Source organism: Mobula hypostoma, chromosome 2 (genome assembly GCF_963921235.1).
Source record: "Mobula hypostoma chromosome 2, sMobHyp1.1, whole genome shotgun sequence".
Classification (NCBI taxonomy): domain Eukaryota; kingdom Metazoa; phylum Chordata; class Chondrichthyes; order Myliobatiformes; family Myliobatidae; genus Mobula; species Mobula hypostoma.
In genome coordinates this window covers 91,404,135-91,430,337 of record NC_086098.1, presented here as the reverse complement: position 1 = coordinate 91,430,337, position 26,203 = coordinate 91,404,135, and the positions used below count along the sequence as shown (strand labels likewise).

Here is a 26,203-nt window from a genome sequence, read left to right as displayed (position 1 = left end):
CTAGACCGGATAAATCCATAACCGAAGCCTTTTCTCTTCATTTTGACCCTCCGTCCACACTGAAATGGCACTTTCCTCGCCCGAAAATGGAGTTTTCTAAAACACTCTCTAGGGTGTTTAAATCTGAAAACACAGGTTGGGCGTTGTAGTATGTACGGGGTAACCGGCTAATTTTAAAAGCGCTGTCATGACGTGCCAGAACAAATGGTGGCGGCAGCGTGGCATTTCATTGTTCTTTTGAACGCAATCTCCAACACCAGAACAATATCTGACAATAGATGTGTAACAGCCAATGTAACACTGTATGTAAATACAAGATAACACTGATGCAGACCTGTTTTATACATTTATTAATATATTGCTTATGCAAACATTCAATAGATACAATTGTCACTTTTGCCCAGTAACTCATTTTATTGCCCATGTTAAATACAACAAAATAATACACAAGGACATGGCCAAAGTAAAGGCAAACAAATGAGGTAACAACAAACACGAGGAAATCTGCAGTCGCTGGAATCTCAAGCAACACACATAAAAGTGTCTGTCCTGACGAAGGGTCTCGGCCCAAAACGTCAACTGTACCTCTTCCTAGAGATGCTGCCTGGCCTGCTGCGTTCACCAGCAACTTTTATGTGTGTTGCAAGTAGCAGCAAATTTCACTTTTGCCCAGTAACAAGCCTTAATGCATTCAGTTGTAGCTGTTGTCCCTTCCATCGGTGAAGAGACTATGGCTGTAGGAAATGTTTCTGGACAAATATGCACCTAGTCTTTCATTTGACAATTTCCTTTTAAGTCTTTCTAGTCTGTAACTGGACAAATGTGCACTAAGTATATCGTTTTCTCTTCACTTGTTTTCTGTGTGTCCTGCGCATGCCCAGTAGGAGGAGATTTGCCCAAATACCCGTTTTAATCTGGACAGAGGTATTTTCAAAAACACCTGGTGTGGACGCCTATCATTTTTACGTGAAACTGGCGTTTTCAAAATCATCCAGTCTAGTGTGAACGTAGCCTAAATTTTTTTAAAAAAATGTGTTCCCAGTATCTGCAGAATGTATTGAGTATTGTCAGTGTAGTTTGGCCAATTAACTGAAAATCATTTTTGTAACTGGTGCACATAGCAACCACGATGTGCTAATTTGTAGGGAATTAGTGTTTTAGTTGGTGGGCGTAGTACCAAACGAGAGGACTGCTTTGTCCTTTATGGTTTCAAGCTTCATGAATGTTGTTGGAAGTGTTATTTATGCCACATTTGTAGTTGTGAGACCTTTGTCAAAGTCTTGGCAGGAAAGAGATTGTTTTCTTTGAAGTACAATAGGTGCAAATTGCACTTTTCTGAAAAATTGTATTTGAGTTTCCACGCAACCTCGCATACATGTCGCTGAATGCTAAATCTTCCATGGACCAGACTAAATGGGCAGCATTTTAAAATGTCTATCACAAATAAAAAATCATTATTGACAGTGTCAATCCACCAATTTTGAAAACATTTTTTAAAAATGACTGAAGTGACTATGCAGGACAATTCACAGTCGGGTGTAGTCATTTTTTGTATTTATTTTGGTTACATTCAGCACCTTCTAAAATCACCAGTTAAGTCTTCCAGGAAAAATATCTATCTTAACCCTTGGAGCTTCCTCAACAAGTTCTACAACAGCAGGATAAGTTCTATCCCGCTGTGCTCAGGCTATTGAATAGATCTCTGCTGCAATAATGACAAATTCTTGATCTCCTCATCATGGCCACACATTTTGTTTACCAGCACTGTGCTTTCTCTGTAGCTGTGATACTGTATTTTATTTTCAAAGTCAATCTAACTTTATTACCAAAGGACATACAGTATACGTCACCACATTCTACCTTGAGATTCATTTCCTGCCGGCATTTGAGGGAAAATTCAGAAATATAATATGAAAGACTGCACATAAATAAAGACTGACAAACATCAAATATGTGAAAGAAGTAACGATTCAATATATATACCTTATAACGAAAATAACACTGAGTTAGGCGGAGCACAACAGCAGTTCTGTGGACTCAAAATGAGGATGCTGTTCCCCAATGGCAGCAGCAATAAGAGTGCATGGTGGCTGTCCTTGACGATACTGTAGATGCTCCTTTCTTGTGGCAGCACTCCTTGTAAATGCACTCAATATTGGAGAGGGATTTGCCTATGATGGACTGCGCTATATCCACTACGTTCTGTTTTACTGCCTCTGTGTACTTATATATGGCATAGATAGCATGCAGACAAATTCCTTCTAGGCATGACAATCCAATCCAAGGGTAAAACCAATAGAAATTCTCAGTTACAGTTGATTCATCCCAGGAGTGTTATCTGTTCAGTCATAGAATTTAAATTCCAGCAATGTGTTTTGTACTAGAGTGAAGGAGTTACAATGAATGCAATTTCTTCTTGAAACTCCCCAATCTTTTACACATTTTACTGATGAATTTCAGTCCAGTTGCACACACAAAGCCTACACAACTGAGGGCAAACTCAGTCCTCTTGTAGACAGCAGCCAGACTGAATCAATTCAGCACAAAACTATCCAGAACTAGTACAGTGAATGGCTAGTGGTGGTCTATAATGCCAGGGAGGACTGTCATCTTTCTACAACTCATGGTTCAGTTCATTACAGAAGGATCCACAGAGCATGGACTCTTCTCCAGTGGGCAGTCACCGTTCTGTAGTGATTGAATATCATATAATTGAATGCAGTCAATGCACATTGACTGCTCAGGGAGTTTACTGTTGAGTCCATCACTGCTGGCTACAGTTGTACAGGATCATCAGCTCCCTTATCTGGATGTTCTTTTCATAATTGAAGGAGATTTCAATCATGTTATTTATTGTGGTTTATACTGTTCTTTTTTTATTGTGTTCTTTATGCTTTATTGTGTTTTTTTTTAATGCAGCATCAGGGCCAGAGTAACAATCATTTCATTCTCCTTTACACTTGTGTACTGAAGAATGACAATAATCAACATTAAATCTTGAATCTTGTACTTCTTTGCCTGATAATCAAAGCTTGAAAGTCAGAGCTCAGAAGCCAGCACATCAAAGTCAGAGTCAAAGTAAAGTTTATTATCGAAGTATGTATATGTTACCATATACTACCTTGAGATTCATTTTCTTGCAGACAGTTACAGAAAATAAAGAAATACAATAGAATTTATGAAAGACACTACATAAACAAAGACTGACAAACAACCAATGTGCAAAAGACGGTAAGTTGGGCAAATAAAAATACTAACAGTGAGAGTGTAGGTTATAGAGTCCTTTAAAGTGAGTCTGCAGATTGCAGAATCAGTTCGAGTTCTGCTGAAGGACATTATCCATGCTGGTTCAGGAACGTTGCAGGTCCTGAACGTGGTGGTGTTGGGCCTAACGCTTCTGCATCTCTTCTCCGATGGTAGTGATGGAAACAGAGCTTTTCATCTTCTGTGCCAGCTCTAAATCCAGTGGCAGAGTACTGACATACCTGGCTGAAAGGCCATATCTACTAATTCTGGCCCATCAGCTTTATACCAGGGCTTGTGGCTGTAAGTTGCACAATTCCAATCATTTCATTGTGGTTCCCAAATTGTAAAAAATTAAGCACATTTCAGTGTTCATTTTTTATTAGTTTTGTTCGTTTCTATCATTAAATGTTAAACACTCTTTGAATAGTTCTGATTAGGGAAGGATTTTAGGATGATCTGGCATTGGGCCTCAAGCTCTACAGCCTGAGGTCTCATTATTGCTTGTGGAATAGTCAGCTTCAAGGGATGTCTCTCAGGCATTCAGTTTCAGCTCATCTGGCCCTTCACGTCAAAACACCTTCATTAAGGAAGGCAGACACATCAAGTGGTGAGTTCAGGCAACAAGTTGGATCATGATGAACTGGCTGGTGCTTTTTCACACCAAGTCTTTAGGTATTGAGGAAAAGGAGACAAAAACCAAAGTCGTTTCAGAAGATGACAATCTCCAAACCTCACAATCTCATAACCTCTCCCTTTCACTGGACCACTTGCCTGCCTCTTTATCCTTCCAAGTTAGGATTTTACTGAATTGAAAATTGTCTTAAATTGTATTCTGAGGCTGCATCATCTTTCCTTTGCTCATTCTGATATTCCACACAAGTTCTTAAGGTTGTCACATTATTCGAAGAATGCATAGATCCTGTTGGCTCACTTAGCAACCTTTTCTCATTCTTAAGCATATACAAACATAAAATCTAAAATATGGGAAAAAATTCAATTGAGTGTCTGATTATGACACATTACCAGATACAATCATAAATACAACACTTTAACATTTCCCTCATTCTGCATTTATAATCTTGATAGGCAGAATTACAAGGAATTCTGTAAACATTGATATAATAATCATGCTGATCAATATTTCATTATTTTTAATTTAGCGGGGTAAAGTGTCTGTCATAATTCGGCTGAAGAATGGGAGCTAAGATAATAGAAGTTAGCGGAAAAGGAAGAACCTGTTAAAATGTATGTCTCTAATGTCAGGGCACCTCGTGTTGGCTGATGATAAAAGTAAAACTCTTTTCATATAAATCCCATGACAAGGCCATATTTCAACTCTTCACTGACATTTTGCCTGTGATTCCTTTTGCCTCCTCAATAATGTATCGCTGTCCAAATATAAATTTGAGAAAATGAGTCTGACACAGTGAAAAAACAGGCAGTAAATGAGATTTATATTCAAGAGAGGGGAAAATAAAATATATATTTAGCCAAGGAATGTGATTAAGGTAAATAGAAATTGCCTTTTGGGATCCAAGAATATTCAAACGATTCTTCTAATAATTAATTGCAGCTATACAAATAAAGAATTCTCACTTTGATTTATAACTAATACACAGCCTCAATTATCCAGAGGTGATATATGATATGTTAGATTTTAGACATCAGAAATTGAATATTTAGGTCATAAAATTAATATTAGAGATTGTTATTTAAATCATTCCCTTGGGTATTCGGTCCCTTAGAATACAATATTTCAAATATCAATAACAGTTAACGTTAAAGAAATTCTCTCAATAGATCATAAGATTTTGTGGAGAAAGCAAATTTATTTGAAAAGTATCAATACTTAAAACTCCTTGCTTTTCTAGAAGTCAGCCAGATGATTTTCACCCCTCACACATCACACACATCATGCAAATCTAAGAGAGAGTTGCATTGTTTCAGGTCCCGTTGTTTCCAATGAGGCATAGACCGAAGCCCAGTCCGCTCTCTCAGGTGAGTAAGGAAGCTTCCCTCAGTGGCCCAGTTTGAAACATAACATCAAACGATGTTCCTTACAGTCAGATTATACGATAGACGCTGGTGTTTGGAGTTTGGTTTGCGCAAAATCGCTGCTGCATTATTGTAGTCACTCCACATGAAACTTTTCAGCTGCTGAGAAATGCATTCAGTGGCCGCCTAACTGGTGGGAACGCTCTGTTCCTTAAGGTCATGACTGCCTGCTCAGAATGAATTAACAGCTGAGGACTGGAGACACAGACTTGCTCGTGGGTGAAGAGCCTCTTCAAGACTTCTCTGACAAACAATCTATTTGGAAGCTCAGGTATTTCAAGTTTCAAATCACTGAGATAAGTGATGTTCTTAGCCAACCTGACGTTCATGGAGACCAAGGTTAATTCACTCTCCCTTCCATGCTGCAGGACTTCTCCAGGCAACCAATGTGCTCCTCACTGCTGTATCAGCAAGGTACTCCATTCACAAATAGACTCATAGTGTCAAGAGGCAGTGCAGCACAGAAACGTGGCCTTCGGCCCATTTAGTCTATGCAAACCTGGTTTCCTGCCTAGTCCTATCTATCAACGCCTGGAACATAACTCTCCATACCTCTCTCATCCTTGGCCCTATCCAATTTTCTCCTAAATGTCTACCACTCCTTTTGCAGCTTGTTCCTAGAGATCTACAATTCCTTGAAAGTGGCAGCATAAGTAGATAAGGTTGCAAAAAGAGCTTTTGGCACATTGGCCTTTATAAAGCAAAGTATTGAATACAGGAGTTTTTATGTTTTATTGGTTGTATAACATGTAGGTGATGTCTAATTTGGAGTATTGTGTGCTGTTGTGTTCAGCTTCCTACAGGAAAAATATCAATAAGATTGAAAGAGTGCTGAGAAAATTTGACAAGGATGTTGCAATCACTTGAGACCCTGAGTTATAGAGAAATGTTGAGTATGTTATGACTTTATTCCCTAAAGCGTAGAAGAATGAGGGGAGATCTGATAGAGGTATACAAAATTATTAGTGCATAGATAGGATAAATGCAAGCAAGGTTTTTTTTCTGCTGAGGTTGGGTGAAACTAGACCTTGAGGCCATATGTTAAGAGTCAAAGGTGAAATATTTAACAGGAACATGAGGGGGAAGTTCTTTACTCAGAGGGTATTGACAGGGTGGAGTGAGCTGCTAACAGAAGTGGTGGATGTGGTTTTGATTTCAACAAATAACAGAAATTTGGGTAGGTACATGGATGGAAGTGGTATGGAGGGTAATGGTCTGAGTGCAGGTTGATGAAATTAGGCAGATTACTAGAAGGTCCTGCTTCTGTGCTGTGGTACTCTATGATGTATGACATACTCACATCTCCCTCTGAATAAAGAGGCTCCCTGTCAGCTTCCCCTTAGATATTTCACCTTTCCCATAACCTCTGCCCTTTAGCTCTAGTCTCAGTTTAGCTGTGGAGAAAATTCTGTATGCATTCACCCTATCTAAACCCCTCATAGTCTGGTATACCTCAAAAAGATTTTGGGCCTCATATCTAAGAAACGATATGCTGGCATTAGAAAGGATCCAGAAGAAATTTACAAGGTTGTACCTTGGAATGAAAGGACTAACATATGAGGAATGCTTGACAGCTCCGGGCCTGTACTCACTGGAGTTTAAAAGAATAAGGGATAATCTCATTAAAAACTACTGAATGCTGAATTGCCTAGATAGAGTGGATGTGGAAAGGAAGTTTCCTATAGAGAGTGGGTCTAGGACAAGTGGGTGCAGCCTCAGAATAGAAGGACATCCCTTTAAAACAGAGATGTTGCAGAAGTTCTTCAGCCAGAAGGTGGTGAATATGTAGAATTAATTGGCACAGACACTGTGGAGGCCCATTCACTGGGTATATTTAAGGGAAAGGTTGATACGCTCCTGATTAGTAAGGGTGTCAAAGATAATGGGAAGAAGCCAGGAGAGTGGGGTGAAGAGGGAAAATAAATCAGCCATGTTTGAATGGTGGAGCAGACGCGACCAAATGGCCTAATTCTGCTCCTATGTCTTATGGTCTTATCTGCCTTCATTCTCAAGCACAACAGGGAATAAAGTCCTAACCTATTCAGCCTATCCCTCGGAGTTCATATACATGTAGGAGGAGTGGTAGAGAGCAGGATATATTGGCATTACTGAATTTCTATGAATGCCAGCTGCCATTGACATGTTCCCACAAGGGCTTGCTTCTTTAACCTGGCCTTCTTTCACTCCTCCTCAACATTCAGCTTGTTTGTGATCATCAAAATATCCTTATGATTCCAGGAAATGGCATGAGACATTCATCCTCCGAGGCTGCCAGGCATTTTCTGCAGCCATGGAACTGGATCTTGGGACACAAGAATTACCCTCCACTTCCCTGGATTCTGATGTGAGCTATCCTATCACAGCTGCTGAACTTTAGACAACCAATAGCCCACCAGGAACAGAACATTTTTCTCATTTATTCTTTACTTGGGGAGCAAGCATGATTGAAAAGCCCTGTCTGCCCATCCTTAATTGTTCCTGAGAAGGTCTTCCCTAGGTGTTCTCATGGTGCTTTTGATGGTAAGAGAACTCTAGGATCAGACCCAGCCATGAAGGAGATCTACCATATATTTCTAAATTAGGAATCAGAGTCAGAGTCAGGTTTATTATCACTGACATCTGTTGTGAAATTTGTTATTCTATGACAGCAGTACAGTGCAAGACCAAAGGAAAAGTAAGTTGCAATAAAAGGCATCCGTTAGTCTTGCAAGACCATGGATCTGCACCTGGAAAGTCTTCACTCTCCAGGGCGCAGGCCTGGGTAAGGTTGTATGGAAGACCAGCAGTTGCCCATGCTGCAAGTCTCCCCTCTCCACGATACCGATGTTGTCCAAGGGAAGGGCATAAGGACCCATACAGCTTGGCACCAGTGTTGTCGCAGAGCAATGTGTGAAAGTGCCTTGCTCAAGGACACAACACGTTCCCTTGGCTGGGGCTTGAACTCATGACCTTCAGGTCGCTAGGCCAATGCCTTAACCACTTGCCCACGTGCTAAGCTGCAATAAATAAATAAATAAATAAACCATGGCGAATAGAAGCAACAAGGCAGTGCTCATGGATCTTTCAGAAATCTGATGGCAGAAGGGAAGAAACAATTCCTAAACTGCTGAATGTGGGTTTTCAGCCTCCTGTAACTCCTCCCTGATGTTAGTGATGAGAAGATAGCACATCCTGCACGGTGAGGGCTTTTAATGATGGATATCACCCTCCTGAGGCACTGCCCCTGAAGATGAGCTCAGTGGAGGGGATGGTTGTGCCCATGATGGAGCTTCTTTTGGTCCTGTGAGTTGGAGCCTCCACATAAAAGGCATTGATACAAACAGCCAGAATGCTCTCCACTACACATCTGTGGAATGTTGCTACAGTATTTGGTGACATACTAATTCTTCTCAGACTCCTAATGAAGTAGAGCTGTTTGTGTGGATGACGTTTGATTTGGAGGAGAACCCATAAAAAGTTTCATAAATGCAAGGTGAATTGAAATATTCCTCTATACATGATATTACATCTCAATCCCAATAAATAGTTATGAATTATTTTGAAATTCAGTCGGTTTAACTGATTATAATCATTACATAATGTTTTGATTACAAAAAGACAATGAGCCAAATTCTTGAAATGTATTCCTGACAAACACTGAGAAAAAGAGTCACAACTTCTGAAAATAAGCATGTTTTTTTCCTTCCTTTCACAGATTAACTTTAACCTTTGGTTAACCATTCTCTCTTGATCAGAATTTTAATTTTTTATCAGTGGACTTTGGCCTGCTCTGCGCTAAATCTTCGGAGAGATCTCTCCATAAAAGCGTTGGCCTTCACCTGCTTCATGAGTATTCACTTCAGGCATCTTTGCACAACAAGATATGAATTTTGGCTCTCTATTGATTCTGGTTCTCATATAACTTGTGTTAGGTTAATTAAAAACTAAGCAGAAAAAGCTTGAACCATTCTGTGGAAAGAGAAAGAGTTTCAAATCTCAGAGGCCTTCAACAGAAGTGTGAAAGAGAGATACGAACAAAAGAAAATCTGCAGATGCTGGAAATCCGAGCAACACAGAAAAAATGCTGGAGGAACTCAGCAGGCCAGGCAGCATCCAAGTCAGTTTAGGTAGTAGAGAAGGTGTGTGTGTGTGTGTGTCCTTTTACCTGCAACATGTATGTTTCTGTCTGCCTCTCTAGCTACTTGTCTGTCGCTCTGTGGGGTGAGGAGGATGTGGGATTGATAGTCATAGTCATACTTTATTGATCCCGGGGGAAATTGGTTTTCATTACAGTTGCACCATAAATAATTAAATAGTAATAAAACCATAAATAGTTAAATAGTAATATGTAAATTATGCCAGGAAATAAGTCCAGGACCAGCCTATTGGCTCAGGGTGTCTGCCCCTCCAAGGGAGGAGTTGTAAAGTTTGATGGCCACAGGCAGGAATGACTTCCTATGACGCTCTGTGTTGCATCTCGGTGGAATGAGTCTCTGGCTGAATGTACCCCTGTGCCCAACCAGTACATTATGTAGTGAATGGGAGACATTGTCCAAGATGGCATGCAACTTGGACAGCATCCTCTTTTCAGACACCACTGTCAGAGAGTGCAGTTCCATCCCCACAATATCACTGGCCTTACAAATGAGTTTGTTGATTCTGTTGGTGTCTGCTACCCTCAGCCTGCTGCCCCAGCACACAACAGCAAACATGATAGCACTGGCCACCACAGACTCGTACAACATCCTCAGCATCGTCCGGCAGATGTTAAAAGACCTCAGTCTCCTCAGGAAATAGAGACGGCTCTGACCCTTCTTGTAGACAGCCTCAGTGTTCTTTGACCAGTCCAGTTTATTGTCAATTCGTATCCCCAGGTATTTGTAATCCTCCACCATGTCCACACTGACCCCCTGGATGGAAACAGGGGTCACCGGTACCTTAGCTCTCCTCAGGTCTACCACCAGCTCCTTAGTCTTTTTCACATTAAGCTGCAGATAATTCTGCTCACACCATGTGACAAAGTTTCCTACCGTAGCCCTGTACTCAGCCTCATCTCCCTTGCTGATGCATCCAACTATGGCAGAGTCATCAGAAAACTTCTGGAGATGACAAGACTCTGTGCAGTAGTTGAAGTCCGAGGTGTAACTGGTGAAGAGAAAGGGAGACAAGACAGTCCCCTTATATATAGAACATAGCAAATATACACCCAGTGGCAACTCTTTTCGGCTCACCTGTACACTTGCTCCGTAATGCATACGTCTAAACAGCCAATCATGTGGCAGGATCTCAATGAATAAAAGCAGTCAGACATGGTCAAGAGGTTCAGTTGTTGTTCAGACCAAATATAAGAATGGAGAAGAATGTGATCTAAATGACGTTGACTGCAGAATGTCTGTTAGTGCCAGACAGGGGTGATTTGAATATCTCAGAAACTGCTGATCTCCTGGGATTTTCAAAGACAGCAGTCTCCAGAGTCTACAGCAAAAATCAGCAGATTATTTATTTATTTATGTGGAAATACAGCACTGACTAGGCCCTACTGGCCCTTTGGCTCGCACCACTCAGCAACCCCTAACAACCCCTGATTTTAACCTTAACAGCCCAGTCCGTCACAGGCAAAACTTCTCCACCGTTGAGCACATCTACATGGAGTGCTGTTACAAGAAAGCAGCATCCATCATCAAGTACCCCCGCCATCCAGGCCATGCTCCCTTCTCGCAGCTGCCATCAGGAAGAAGGTACAAGAGCCTCGGAATCCACACTGTCGGGTTGAGGAACAGTCACTACCCCATGACCATCAGGCTCTTGAAACAGCGGGGATAGCTTCACTCAACTTCACTCACCCCATCACTGAAATGTTCTCACAAACTGTAGACTCACTTTCAAGGACTAATCACCTCATTTTCTCAATATTTATTACTTTTTTTTTCTTTTTTATTTGCACAGTTTGTTGTCTTTTGCACATTGGTTGTTTATCCATCCTGTTGGATGCACTCTTTCATTGATTCTATTATGTTTCTTGAATTTACTGTGTATACCCATAAGAAAATGATTCTCAGGGTTGTGATATGGTGACAGATATGTACTTGGATTATAAATTTACTTGAAACTTTGAAACCTAATCACAAGATAATTTATAATGATCAATTAACCTTCTAATCAGTATGTCTTTGGACTGTGGTAGGAGACTGTAGAACCCAAAGAAAACCCATATATTCCATGAGGAGGACGTACAGACTCCTTACAAATGACATCAGAATTGAGCCCCAAACTCCAATGCCCTGAGCTGTAATAGCATTCCATTAATTACCCTGCAACTGTAGTGCCCTCTGGGTAAACGTACCTTGTTAAGGAGTGAGGTCAGAAGAGGATGCCCATACTGGTTCAAGACAACGTGAGCTAACACAAATAAAGAAAATCTGCAGATGCTGGCAATCTAAGCAACACACACAAAAAGCTGGAGGAACTCAGCAGGCCAGGTAGCATCTATGGAAAAGAGTACAGTCGACATTTTGGACTGAGACTCTTTGGCAGGACACTCAAATGACCATGCATTTCAACAGTGGTATGCAGAAGGGCATCGTCGAATGCGCAAAATGTTGATCCTTGAAATGGGTGAACTACAGTAGCAGAAGACCACAATGATACACATAGTATCCACTTTATTTGGTACAGGAGGTACGTAATAAAGTGCCTACTGAATGTATGATGCTTGGTACTGGTCTATCACTGCTGGAATACCATGTTGCAATGCATCCTACTCTCAACACATCATACAGTACAAGCATGGTACTCCCTGCAGGATGACTTTTAAACAACTTGTGAACACTTTATCAATTACAATAATTACCCTGAATAATGAAATGCTTTTCTTCAATAGGTCACTCCTGAATTCAACAAAGTGCCAAGCTCAGTAGTAGTTTATATTAGTTATTCACTAACCTTAATGTGATCTGAGCTCAGAGATTTTCAGAGGAGTAAGTGCATTCTCAGTTTCATCATCTTTTCTCTTGACTTGGTGGGAAGTGACCCATTCTGTTCTACACTATGACCCAAATATTCCATACATTTAGAAATCATCTCCATTTGTGAGATTTAACACATACTCCATGCTTTTCCAAACTTTGGAGTACTTTTCTCAGTCTGCCACCATGAGTATGTCTGTTTGGGATTGGAGATTCCACTGATTCCTCAGCAAATGTATTAATTCTTTTTACACACTGAACAATTCTGGGCTGGAAGAAACACTAAATCGAGGCTCAAAGAGCCCTAGGCATGCAATGGTTAAATAAGACTTGCACTCTACATCTTATTTAAATTGAATATAAGCATTTATTATATCTAACTTTGAAATGACTTGCCCTTATGTCAACCTTTTGAACAAATCTCCTACATTTGGCAAAGTATCAAGTGAATTACATGTAAGTACTTGATTAATAGTTATTTTATAGTCACTATACTTCTGCACTGCCACCTGGTTTTGGCAGTTCAACTATGGGTATGGGCCAATAGTGTTGTATAGCTTTGAGAATAATGGTCTCATCATCAGGCTCTATTTTCCTTCTGGGACAATAGAATACTGGACATGGTCTGCAATTAATGTATCTTGCATTGTTCTCATCTCCCACACTAGCCTTGGACACTGCACATGTAGAATACTGTATGTCCAGTTCATTGGTTAAATGACAAGACTAATGGCGGGGGAGCTGTGTGGTCTTCGTTGCCGAATGGATCAGGCCCTCATGTCACAGCATTGCCTGTTGCAGCCACCCAGGCAAGAAGTGTCAGAGACAGCGTGGGTAAGAACGAAGGTGCGGCGAGCGCTCTGGCATCCCTGCTAGGTTGGGGGCAGACCCTCCTGTTGGTGTTACTCTCCAGTCTGCATTTGGCGTCAGATAAGCTGGATTGCAGTAGTGCATCATGAGAAAATGCTACATGCTTGTTTTTAAAGAAACATGGCTCCAGGACAACATTCCATGCACAATCAATCAGGAACTTCGGCTGATATTTTTTATGACTATATGTAGTTTTGTAACTGTATGCTATGTGTGGGTGCTTTGTGAGATTGCATGTACATATTTTACATCTTGGTCCTGGAGGGACACTATTTCATGTAAATCTATACACATATTTGGTTGAGTGACAATTAAACTTGAGCTTGAAATTGAGGCATCGACTCTTGAAGATGGCCTCGATGCTGGGGACGCTGGTGTTTATGATGGAATTGGCTGATTTTACAATCCCCTGCCGCTTCTTCTGATTCTGTGCATTGGATCCTCCATATCAGACAGTGATGCAACCTGTTAGAATGCTCTCCATGCTGCGTCTGTAGAAATATGCTAGAGTCTTTGTTGACGTACCAAATCACTTCAAACTCTTAATGAACACTCCCTGTGTGCCTTCTTTATAATTGCATCAATGTGTTAGGCTTAGGATAGACCTTCAGAGATATCAGCTTTTGCCTTCTTTGAAAACCCTTGAATGCTTCTTCACCTTGTTGTCCTGCAATGTGAGCTGTGCTCCAATGCAACACATCTCATTGTAACCTACACTCAATGAGCCCAATCACTTTCTCCCTATTGAGGCTGCATTCTCTGCTTTGATGATAAAGATGAGCAATTTGAAATTTGCTGCTTGCGAGTGACTGGAGCCGACATACTTCTACTTAAACAACTTCTACTCACTGCAGTTTGCCCTCTATAGCTATGGAATTCCTCCGGAGTTGCGGCAGCATAGGTCCGTATCAGTTGGTGTAACACTTTTACAACGTCAGCGACATGGCTTAATTCTGCTACTCTGGGACAAACAAGCTATCAAGGATTTCACTAACCACAGAGCCTACTTCAGTCCTGACAGTTGTCCTTTTCACTAAAATGCTGACTGGAGCAAACAGAACTTCCAATATGAAGTTTGCATCTCTAATTTTGCCGTGAACACATGAAGGTCATACTTTCAGCGCCACCCAATTGTTTTTAGGGATACAGACACCTTGAATTGGTGGGTCAATCACAGGTATAATCTGTCATGGCCTCCACCTCATCAAGGTCCATGCTCCACTCTTTTCTGTGGTTCTTGATATAGAAATGGACTCTTTTAGATTTAAGATTTAAGATTAAAGATTAGTTTTAGTTGTCACATATACATTGAAACAAACAGTGAAATTCATCATTTCTATCAAATCAAATCAGCTAGGATTGTGCTAGGCAGTCTGCAAGTGTCGCCATTCTTCTAGTGCTAACATAGCATGCCCACAACTCACTAAACCTAACCATACGTCTTTGGAACTTGTGAGGAAACTGGAGCACTTGGAGGAAAATCATGCATTTGTGATGACAAACCAAGTTATCAGAAGATTGATGCTGATGAGAGAGATAAGAGAGACAATGGAGAAACATTCAAAATGCTAATAGAGAGAAGAGAGAGATTAACGAGAAAGAAACACATTTCAGAATATTGACAGACCGGTTGCTTTGAACCTGAACTGTTGGAAGTTTGATGGACAGGCGATACCCCAGCAGGGGGATAAAAAGAACAGGTTCGCTAAGGCACGACACACACCACGAGATCACGAGATAACGAGACCCTGGAAGAACGGTGTGTCCCCACAAGTTGGTGAGAATTTGGAGGTCTGGTCGCGGGAACCGACCATAGACGCACAGGGTGAAAGGGTACGATCAGCGGGAACCTGGTGTATGTGTCCGCCCTTGCCTGGGTGCCAGGTTCACCGCGGAAGTACGGTCATATCCGGAGCGGAGGGGTCACAGTCGGTGACCACAGAAGACATAACGAAGGGTCCGCCCGAGAGCTAGCTGCGAAGAACATTAAAAGTCTGTCTGAATCAGATTTGCATATTCCCTCTCTCTCTCTCCAATGGCACAACAGCGATTACTGCAAACTGTACTAAGCTGAACTGAACTCTGCATCACTTGAGACTGATCATTTTACCCCTAGACTGTGATAGAGCTTGTTTGATTCCTATTACCCTAGTTCTGTGTACATGTGTGTTTTATCATTGCTAACCTGTTGCATTTATATCCGTACGATTAGAGTACTGTGTTACTTATTTCTTTAATAAAACTTTATTAATTTCTCTTAAACCAGACTCCAACTAAGTGGTCCGTTTCTGCTGGTTTGGCAACCCAGTTACAGGGTACGTAACACAGTCAAGAGGAGAACATGCAAACTCCATACAGAGAGCAATGTGAATCAAACCACGTTCTTAGAACTGCCATTGTAAAGCATTGTGCTAAACATTATGTTACTATGTTGCCCAAAGCAAACCAAGAATTATCTTCTGAGTGCAGGGGTATCATGGTACTGCAGTGAAATGTCAACCCAGATACGGGATTCAATTTACTGAACTTAAGCACGTAAGCATCTCTCTCAGAATTTTGTGCAGATTTGATATGTCATTTAAAACTTTGGAAAAACTTCAATAGACCCATTATGGAGAATATCCTGACTGATTGCATCACAGCCTGGATATGCCTACCAAAAGCTGTAGATACAGACCAGTCCATTACAGGAAAAGCCCTCACCACCAATGAGCATATATTCAAGGAATGCTTCCACAAGAAAGCAGCATCCATCATCAAGGATCCTCAGCATCTGGGCAATGCTGTCATCTCAGGAAAGAAGTGCAGGAGCCTTAGGTCCCACATCCCCGAGGTTCAGGACCAGCAATTACTCTTCAACCATCAGATTCCTGAACCAGTGTGGACAGCTTCACTTACCTCACCCCTGAACTGATCACTGGACTCACTTTCAAGGACTCTACGATGCTCGTTCTCAGTATTATTTATTTATTTATTTATGTATTATTTGTTGTTTTCTCTTCATCTTCTCTTGCTCATTGGTTTCTTGTCAGTTCTTGTTTGAGTGTAGTTTTTCATGTTTCATGTATTCTTTTGTATTTCTCTGTTCTATTATGAGTGCTTGCAAGAAAAAGAATCACAGGGTAGTATATGATCGCATACAGTATACGTACTTTAATAGAAAATTTACTTTGAACTTGAAAAGCTAAGAGTTAAATCTTACTCCGAGGCATGTGCTGGTGGTTTACTTTCAGCTGACACTCAAGGATGCATCCAGGCATTTCTGTTTTATATACACATTGGCAATATATGAAACACCCAACACAACAGAACCCTTTCTGAAATGACTGAAACAAAGTTAAACAAAAATTTTGCCACTGGGCAGGAGCTGTCTTTATGTGTCAAGGAAGGTTTTGCAACTAACAAGCAGTGTCAAAACTCCTCAAAGGGTTCTTCTTCACCATCAGATTCTCCGACCAGTTTTATCACTTGTTCAGACAAGTATAGTCCAGGGGGTGAGTTAGCTCATGTGGTCATTACTCATCACAGATAAAAAGGCTTCATTTCTTTTAGTTAAGCTTGCCTTGAAAGTAATTCTTCTGGCAGTTTACCAGCACAGAACCAAAGGATGGGTCACAAAGATTTTGAAGATCTTCAAAGTAAAGTGAAAAACTTCAGGCTTCGTAAGATTGATTTTATTTGAGAAACACCCACAAAGATCTTCTTAAGTCCTGGCCCAGACAGAACAAAGGCAGCTCAGTGAAAGGAGAAAGGAAGACGTCATTGGGTCTATCTGTAGCAAATGGTACAGGCAGTTGATGATTCTTTGTTGTCAACAACATGTGCTTCAGAATCCATCACGAAAACTGTAATCCACTTTTGAAACTAAACCCTAAATTCACTTCCTCTGGAAATTCAAAAATGGAATGTAATCCAAATCTATTGAAAGCCTTTTCCCAATAACTAAGGAAATAATACATGCTTGAACCTAATGCATTTCAGTGTGCTAAATTGAATGAACAATTCTTCCTATGGTACAATCACCTTTCTGGCCCTTTATAAATCCCAGCTATTTTTGATGAGAGCAAACTACCCAACCAAAGCATCAAATGATTGATCAGGGAACCGTGAAATAGGACACAATTCAAAAATTATAGTACGATCCTACTTGAAAAGGATTGTAAAATATTGGCCTTTAGGATGGAGACAACAGCCATTTGAAATAATAATTCTTTTATAGGTTTAATAAAATATGAGATGGATCTTTTAAGGATCTTTGATGTGGCTATTATTACCTCAGGATTGTCACATTTCCAATAAATAGGAATCGAGTGAAATGCTTAGTATCTTAAGCCTGTTCTGCCATTCAATTAGATCATGGCTGATCTATATCTTAACTCTATTGGTTCTGTTACCTCAGTATTCTCAATCTACAAAGCTCTATTTATCTTAGTTCTGAAATTTTCAATTGGCTTCTGGTCTCAGCAGCTTTTTGACGCAAGGTTCCTTTTTTCCCCACAAGACTTTGGTCAAAATACAGTTTCTTCTCATTATCTTGAACAACATGGCACTAATTTGAAGATCTTAACTCCCATTTTGATTAACTCCCCTCCCATTTTGATGGACTACCCTCCCCCTCCAGAGGAGATTGTTTGTCTCAATTGTCCCTATCTGATCCTGAAAACTTTTAGGAGCAGATAGAGATGATTGAACCAAACTATTTCCTCAGCTGGGAGAGGGGAGTCCATTTTTCAAGAACAGGTCCTCATGCAAGATTGTCCTCATAACTTGATCTGTATAAACCTACATTGGCTTGGCACTTCAAAATGTGGTCTGGTATTTGGTCAATGACCTAATGATATGACTTTGAAGATATTTTGTTGTCTTCCTGCAGGTGTCTATCAGGTTTTGCTGGGCAGTTTTGTGAGAAAGAGATTGATGAATGTAATTCTGGCCCTTGCCTCAACAATGGATTCTGCCAAGACTACGTGAATGGCTACTCATGCATCTGTACACAAGGTAAGCCTTCAGTTACATTGTGCTACTAACAATCATTCCTGTACAGTACTTCAGCCAGGTTTTGGGGCCGCAAAATGCCTCAGTTGAGAACTTTGTCTTGATGGCCAGCTTCTTATGAATGGCTGAAGCTATTCTTGCAGGTCCTGGCAGGAGAATTCTAAGTCATTGTACTTCATTAAGAAAGTACGAAGGGTGATTGATAAATTTGTGGCCTAAGGTAGAAGGAGTCAATTTTAGAAAACCTAGCACATTTATTTTTTCCTACATTTACACACTTAGTACAGCAGTCGTGGAGCATATGGATCCTTTTTTTGTAGAAGTCGGCGTCTTGGACCTCCAGATGTGGTCTACAGCAGGGGTGATTGATAAGTTATTAACTTCAAACTTTCTGCATTTTCAACTAACTGCGTGTACATGTAACAAGAGCTGTATAACTCATCTCCTTCTACCTTAGGCCACAAACTTATCAAGCACCCCTGCTGTGGACCACTTCTACAAAGAAGGGATCCGTATGCTCCACGACCGCTGGACTAAGTGTGTACATGTAGGAGGGGACTATGTTTTTTTTAATACTTTATTTACAATTTACAAAGACAAAATATATTGAAGACGTAAAAACAATACAAAGGAAATACAGCTTCAGGTGGAGCACAGACAAAACAAATCAAAAACAAAAACAAAAAGGTTGCCGGACAATTTACAAGAATACATAAATAAACTTTCAGAAAAAGAGTTGACACAATAGTGACATCACAGAAGCAATGTAAAGTAAAATCGGTGAAGGAATCCGGTTAGGCACCGCACCCACTCTTGGGACTAGACAGGTCAAGGTCACTACGTATGTGAGGTAATATGACACTGAGCCAATAAGGGTCCCCATATTCTCTCAAATATATTCTGCTTATTGGGTTTGTGCAGATACAGTCTTTCCATTTGTATAATAGACAACATCTCCTTGAGCCAGTGTGCGAAGGTGGGTGGAGTAGTAGACTTCCAGGTCAGAAGAATAAGTATCTTAGCCACCACCATTCCGAGATGTAGCGCAATCTGCATGTCGTGCGGCTACTCAAGAGTCTCTGCAGAGCATCCAAAGATGGCAAGGTCGTGATTGGGCTGAATGTCTCTAAAATAGACTTTTGAGAGCCACTCAAAAATTGCAGTCCAAAAGTTGTATAATGTAGGGCAAAACCAGAAAAGATGTGCCAGTGAGCCCTCAGCAGAGTGGCACTTGTCGCATTCAGGAGACACAGATGGGAAGATGCGATTCAGTTTTGTTTTTGAATAATGTAATCTATGCATCATCTTGTACTGGAGTAACCTGTAGCGTGAATTAATAGAACAACAGTGAACCCGGGACATTGCCTCCTCCCAAAGTTCCACTGATATCTCTGAGTTCAAGTCCCTGGCCCAGGCTTCCCTAATAAAATTTGTAGAAACCAAAGGAGTAAAGCAATTCACAAATTTTGATATTAACGGTTTGGAGTCTGGAGGGAGCAAGAGGTTTTCAAGAAAGGAATGAGTGGTGGAAGTAGGCTCGAAGTGTGGGCACTTTTCCTTAATGTAGTGTCTGACTTGGAGATAGCGAAAAAAATGCGAATTTGGAAGGTTGGATTTAATGCTTAATTGTGTGAATGATGCAAATTTTGCCGTCAATGTACAGATCTAAGAAAGTTTTGATATGGGGGGGACTATGTTGAAAAATAAATATGCTAGGTTTTCTAAAATTGACTCCTTTTACCTTATACCACACACTTATCAATCACCCCTCGTAGCTAAGCTTATCTGTTTGGATTTCTTCTCACTTTCTCATTTATCTCACAGGAAAACCACATCAGTTTCCCTGAGGAGCATTGAGAATCAGGATTAAATGAGTAATAATATGCATTCAGGTTGGAGAATAATCTACAAATGCTTTTCTATATTGGAAAATTGGTTTACAATTGCACATGTACCCCATTCTTATAAAACTTTTGCAAGAATGGGGTTGTGAGGGATAATAAATTAGCAATGATGGAATAGTGGAGAAGACTCGATGTGCTGAATGGCCTAATTCTGCTCCTATGTTTTAGAGCCTTATAGTCTTAATGCCTTATATTAAAAATACCCATAGCCCTCATTATATGTTTGAGAAATGCTTCATTAAGTATCTCGAATTGGTTTTGTAAGAGAACTTGGGTTAAATGTTGTGACTTCTGATGTAAACAGAAAACATAGAAAACCTACAGCACAATACAGGCCCTTCGGCCCACAAAGCTGTGCCGGATCTGTCCTTACCTTAAAAATTACCTAGGGTTATCCATAGCCTTCTATTTTCCTAAGCTCCGTGTACCTGTCCAGGAGTCTCTTAAAAGAACCTATTGTATTCGCCTCCACCACTGTTGCCGGCAGCCTATTCCACGCAATCACCACTCTCTGCATAAAAAACTTACCCCTGATATCTCCTCTGTACCTACTCCCTACACCTCAAACCTGTGTCCTCTTGTGGCAACCATTTCAGCCCTGGAAAAAGCCTCTGACTGTCCACACGATTAAGGCCGCTCATCATCTTATACACCTCTATCAGGTCTCCTCTCACCCTCTGTCGCTCCGAGGAAAAAGGGCCGAGTTCACTCAACCTATTCTCATAAGGCATGCTCCCCAATCCAGGCAACATCCTTGTAAATCTCCTCTGCACCCTTTCTATGTTTTCCACATCCTTGAATCTTGAAACAATCAGAGGATGGCTCTGAAAAATTGTGTTCAAGCTTTCAGATGCCTGAGGTTACAAAAAACTCTTTGTACATGGATTTTCTTTTCATTCTGTTACCAAAATCTATAGCTTTTTTTAAATAAAAATGTCCTCCATAGCTCAATACAGTCAATGAATATCTAATAATGAGATAAAGCAGTCAAATATGTCTTTGCTCCCTCCAACCTAACAAGCAATTTAGTAGCACCTACACCTGTCAACTGTTGGAAACCACCACAATTGCTGGAAGTACAGAAGCAGATTCACAGTCCATAAAGACAAGAGGTTCTAAAGATGCTGGAAATCTTGTTTAACACACATAGAATATTTGAGGAACAGAACAAGTCAGGCAGTATCAGTGGAGGGGAATAAACTGTTGCAGTTTTGGGCCAAAACCCTTCATCGAGATACAAAAGGAAGGGGGAAAAAGATGGAATGAGAAGGGAGTGGGTAGGGAGGGAGGACTCTCTGGAATTTAGAAGAACGAGGGAGTAGAAGATGGCGGTGCGACGCAGCTTGCAGCGGCCACTCTGGTGAATGATATCTGTTATCTGTCAAGTAGAGTGCCGCGCACAATCCTGATTTGATGGAGACAGATGTGAGAGCACAGAGGAACATCTGGTGAAACTTCTGAAATGCCTGTTTCCCTGCCGCTGCTACTGTGTGATCCAGAATCTCCAGAGGGGAAGGCCCCGAGTCCTCAGCTTTGCTTATTTCTTGGCAGCCTGGGGCGGGGTTGAAGCGCTCGGCAGAGATGGTGCTCGGTGTCAGAGGGCTGGTCAGAGGCTCGAAGTTTTCGGACGGACTCAGAGTCGGCTGCGGTCGGGTGCTTCCAATGCATCAGCAAGTTTGTGGCGCTTGGGGTTCAAGGCAGGGAGAGTTTCTCCCTTCTACTGTCTGTGTGAGATTATGGGACTATCAGGACTTGAGACTTTTTTTACTGTGCCCATGGTCTGCTCTTTATCAAATTACGGTATTGCTTTGCACTGTTGTAACTATATGTTAAAATTATGTGGTTTTGTCAGTTTTATTCCTGTGTTTCTGTGATATCTTTCTGGAGGAACATTGTATCATTTTTTAATGCATGCATTTCTAAATGACAATAAACGAGGACTGAGTGTCCTCATAATCTAATCTAATCTAATCTAATCTAATTGAAACCTATCAAATATTGAAAAGTTGAGAAAGACTGAGCATGAATTGGATGTTTCCCATAGTGGGGGAGTCTAGGACAAAAAGGCACAGCCTCAGAATAGAGTAATGCTCCTTTAGAACAGAGATGAAGAGGAATTTCTTTAGCCAGAAGGTGATGAATCCATGGAATTTATTGTCACAGATGGCTTTGGAGGCCAAGACATTTAAAAAGGAGTTTGATAGTTTCTTGATTATTAAGGGTATCAAAGGTTACAGGAAGAAGACAGGAGAATGGAGTTGAGAGGGTTAATAAACCAGCCATTATCGACTGGCAGAGCAGATGCAATGTGTCAAATGAACTAATTCTGCTCTTATGTCTTTTGGTCTAAACCTAGAGGCCATAGATTGTAGTAAAGCTAATGAGGGGTCCTGAGGGGGACCTTTTCATCCAGAGTGGAATACACTGCTGAGGAGAAGTGGAAGCAGAATAGCAGACCACGTTTAAGAAATGTCCAGACCAGCTTTTGAATTGCCTTGGCCTTGAAGGTTAGAAGATAAACATAAGTGTTCATTGATCAGCATGGAGCCAGTGAGTTAAATAAACTATTTCCAAGGTGCAGGACAGGACTCAATGGCTCTCTGTTACATACAATATTTCCTTTAGGTAGGTTAATTAGCACCAAGCGGATTTGATCTGTCTATGGACTCCATGATTCAGCCACTCTTGCCATGTCTGCTTGCTCTCCAGTTTCTGTGATCCTCTCCCACACACTGCTTGTGTATATTTCTGAGTTCAGAATCAGAATCTGGTTTAGTATCAAGGGCATATGTTGTGAAAATTCTTGTTTCATGGCATGGGTGCAGTGTAAGACATAAAATATTACTATATGTTACAGTACAGCACCAAATCTACAGAGATGAATACATTTCTATCAAGGACATCCGGGAGGGAGAAATGTGATACGTCTAAAAAAGGAGAGAATCAAAAGACTGGAAATTAAACGTTAATATTCAAAATGCTGGAGGTACTAAGCAGGTCAGGGAACATCGATGGAGGGGATTAAACAATCTATTAAAGTCAGGTATAATCCTTCCCACCATTAAGCACATCTACACAGAGCACTGTCACAGGAATGCATTATGAAGGAACTTCACCACCCAGGCCATGTTGTCTTCTCACTGCTACCTTCAGAAAGAAAATTCAGGAGCTTCAGGACTCACACCACCATGTTCAAGAATGATTATTACAGTACCTCTCAACCATCATGTTCTTGAACCAGAGGGCATAACTTTACTCAACTTCACTTGCCCCATCACTTAACTGTTTCCACAATCTATGAACTCACTTTTAAGGACTCTTCATCTCATGTATTTGATATTTATTGCTTATTTATTTATTATTATTATTATGATTTTTTTCTTTCTGTATCTGCAGATTGTTTTCTTTTGCATATTGATTATCTGTCCTGTTGGGGATGGTCTTTCATTGATTCTCAGAATCAGAATTAGAATCAGGTTTATTATCATTGGCATGTGTCATGAAATTTGTTATCCTAGCAGCAGCAGTTCAATGCAATACAGAATATAAAAGAAGAAGAAATAATAATAAATTAATTAATCAATCAATTATAGCATACAGTACATATACTTTTATACTGTGTACTTTATTGACGCCAAACAATTAATTCTAGAGCGTACAATCATCACAGCGATATTTGATTCTGCTCTTCGTGCTCCCTGGAGTAAAAATCGATAGTAAATATTAAAAATTTAAATTATAAATCATAAATAGAAAATAGAAAAGGAAAAGTAAGGTGCAAAAAAACCAAGAGGCAGGTCCGGATATTTGGAGGGTATGGCCCAGATCTGGGTCAGGATCCGTTCAGCAGTCTTATCACAGTTGGAAAGAAGCTGTTCCCAATTCTGGCTTTACGAGTCTTCAAGCTCCTGAACCTTCTCCCGGAGGGAAGAGGGACGAAAAGTGTGTTAGTTGGGTGGGTCATGTCCTTGATAATTCTGGCAGCACTGCCCCGACAGCGTGCGGTGTAAAGTGAGTCCAAGGATGGAAGATTGGTTTGTGTGATGTGCTGGGCTGTGTTGGCGATCTTCTGCAGCTTCTTCCGGTCTTGGACAGGACAACTTCCATACCAGGTTGTGATGCACCCCAGAAGAATGCTTTCTATGGTGCATCTATAAAAATTAGTGAGGGTTTTAGGGGACAGGCCAAATTTTCTTAGCTTCCTCAGGAAGTAAAGGCACTGGTGGGCCTTCTTGGCAGTGGACTCTGCTTGGTTGGACCAAGTCAGGTCATTTGTAATATTGACCCCGAGGAACTTAAAGCTTTTGACCTGATATATTGAATAGATTCAAAATCGTGCAAAAAGCAGAAATAGTATATATTTTAAAAAATGAGGTAGTGTTCACGAGTTCAATGTTCATTGATGAATCGGATGTCAGAGGGGAAGAAACTGTTCCTGAATAGCAGAGTGCTTGCCTTCAGGCTTCTGTTGTGTTTCTTGTATTTACTCTGAATGCCCACAGGAGAATGAATCTCACGATTGTATAAGGTGATGTGGTGACATATATGTATTTCGATAATAAATTTACCTTCAACTTTTAACTTGGTGTTTCAAGCTGAGACCCTTCATCTGGACTGGAAAGGAAGGAGGAAGAAGCCAGAATAGTGAGCAGGGAGGTGGGGAGAGAGGTGGGATAGAGGGGAAGGAGTACAAGCTGACATGTGATAGGTGAAACCAGGTGAGGGGGAAGGTGGGATGAAGTAAGAGTTCAGGAGGTGAAAGAAGGAAGAGGTAAAGGCCTGATAGGAGAGGAAGAAAGAGAAGGATTCATAGTTCAATAACTATCCTTCTTTAAATAAAATATTCTTGTTAAGTCCTCTGCAAAATCATATAGTTGCTCAGTTGTTTTGCATGAAGATTCAAAGTTCGATGAAGTGTCATTAAGTGTAACAAACATCTAAGCCTCTGCTATATTTAGATTTCACATCACATAAAATGTTGTTATGGATTATTTAATGTAGCTAGTGGTGTGTCAAAGGCGGAGACAGCTGAAGTGTCTTTCAGACTAATCTAGTTCCAATCTTTCCTCTCCTGGGTGTAAAGGATCCTATGGCACTACAACAGATGTTTTGGAATTGCCACTTTATTTTGTGGGGTCTTGCTGTTTGCAATTAGCTGTCCAGCTCCCTCTATTGCAACAGTGACTACACTTTGAAAAGGCTTAATTGGCTGTGAAGCATGCAGGGACTTCCCAAGGTCATGGAAGGTCTCTCTCACAGTGCAGCAAGAAGAGTATTGGAGTGTCATCCGAGATTTAAGTCTCTGAAAAGGAACAACACCCTGACATCCTGACTGAGCCACACTCCAGTAATTTGAAATGTAAGCCAAGTCATAGAGTTTGCCATCTGCTCTTCAGAGTGAAAGTATATAACAGGGAAAACAAAACTTGAATGCAGTTACATCTGAGTTTGTGGACATTACGCACTCACTGGCCACATCATTAAGGGCCTCCCCGTGCCCAATAAAGTGGCCATTGAGTGTGCAATAGGGAAAACAAAACTTGAGGTTTGTAAACATTATATAATCAAACATAGTAGCACAGTAGCTTAGTGGTTAGCACAGTACCAGTGATCTGGGTTCAATTCCCACTGCCGCCTGTAAGGTGTTTGTAGTTTCTCCCCGTGAATGTGTGGGTTTCCTTCGGGTGCTCGGGTTTTCTCCCGCAGTCAAAGATGTACCAGGTGGTAGGTCAATTGGTCATTGTAAACTGTCCCAAGATCAGGCTAGATTAAATCGGGGAATTGCTAGGCGATGTGGCTCGAAGGACCAGAAGGGCTTATTCTGCGCTGTATCTCAATAAATAAATAAATAAAATCCAAGATTAAGCTGTGGAAAGTAAGAAGATAGAAGATATGGGAATTGTAGGAAAATCTATAGTATAATATGCTAGGTGAAATTTGAATTTGTACACTGTCATAAATTTTCGAGTTGAAGAGATTAATACAAGCCTTTAAAGGTAAGGTATCAAAACATCATTGACACCTTTTCAGGAGATGTCATTTCTTACAGATCATCCAAATGCCAGTTTTTTTTAATCTATAAAATTCTGGTGTTGTGAGAATGAAACCAGATTTAATAACTTGCTTCTTTCACGGATTTATATTTATACTTAGGCTTCAAATTAGTAGTGATTTTTATCATGTTTTATT

General features: G+C 40.7%; 1 protein-coding gene across 1 annotated transcript in view; it reads left to right on the top strand.

Moving 5' to 3' along the window:
• LOC134357340 (protein eyes shut homolog) overlaps positions 1 to 26,203 on the top strand; it is a 641,949-nt gene that overhangs the window by 266,528 nt on the left and 349,218 nt on the right. The window contains exon 9 of the mRNA XM_063068783.1: positions 17,989 to 18,113. Coding sequence (XP_062924853.1) covers positions 17,989 to 18,113 — 125 coding nt within the window. The remainder of the gene's footprint in view (positions 1 to 17,988; positions 18,114 to 26,203) is intronic.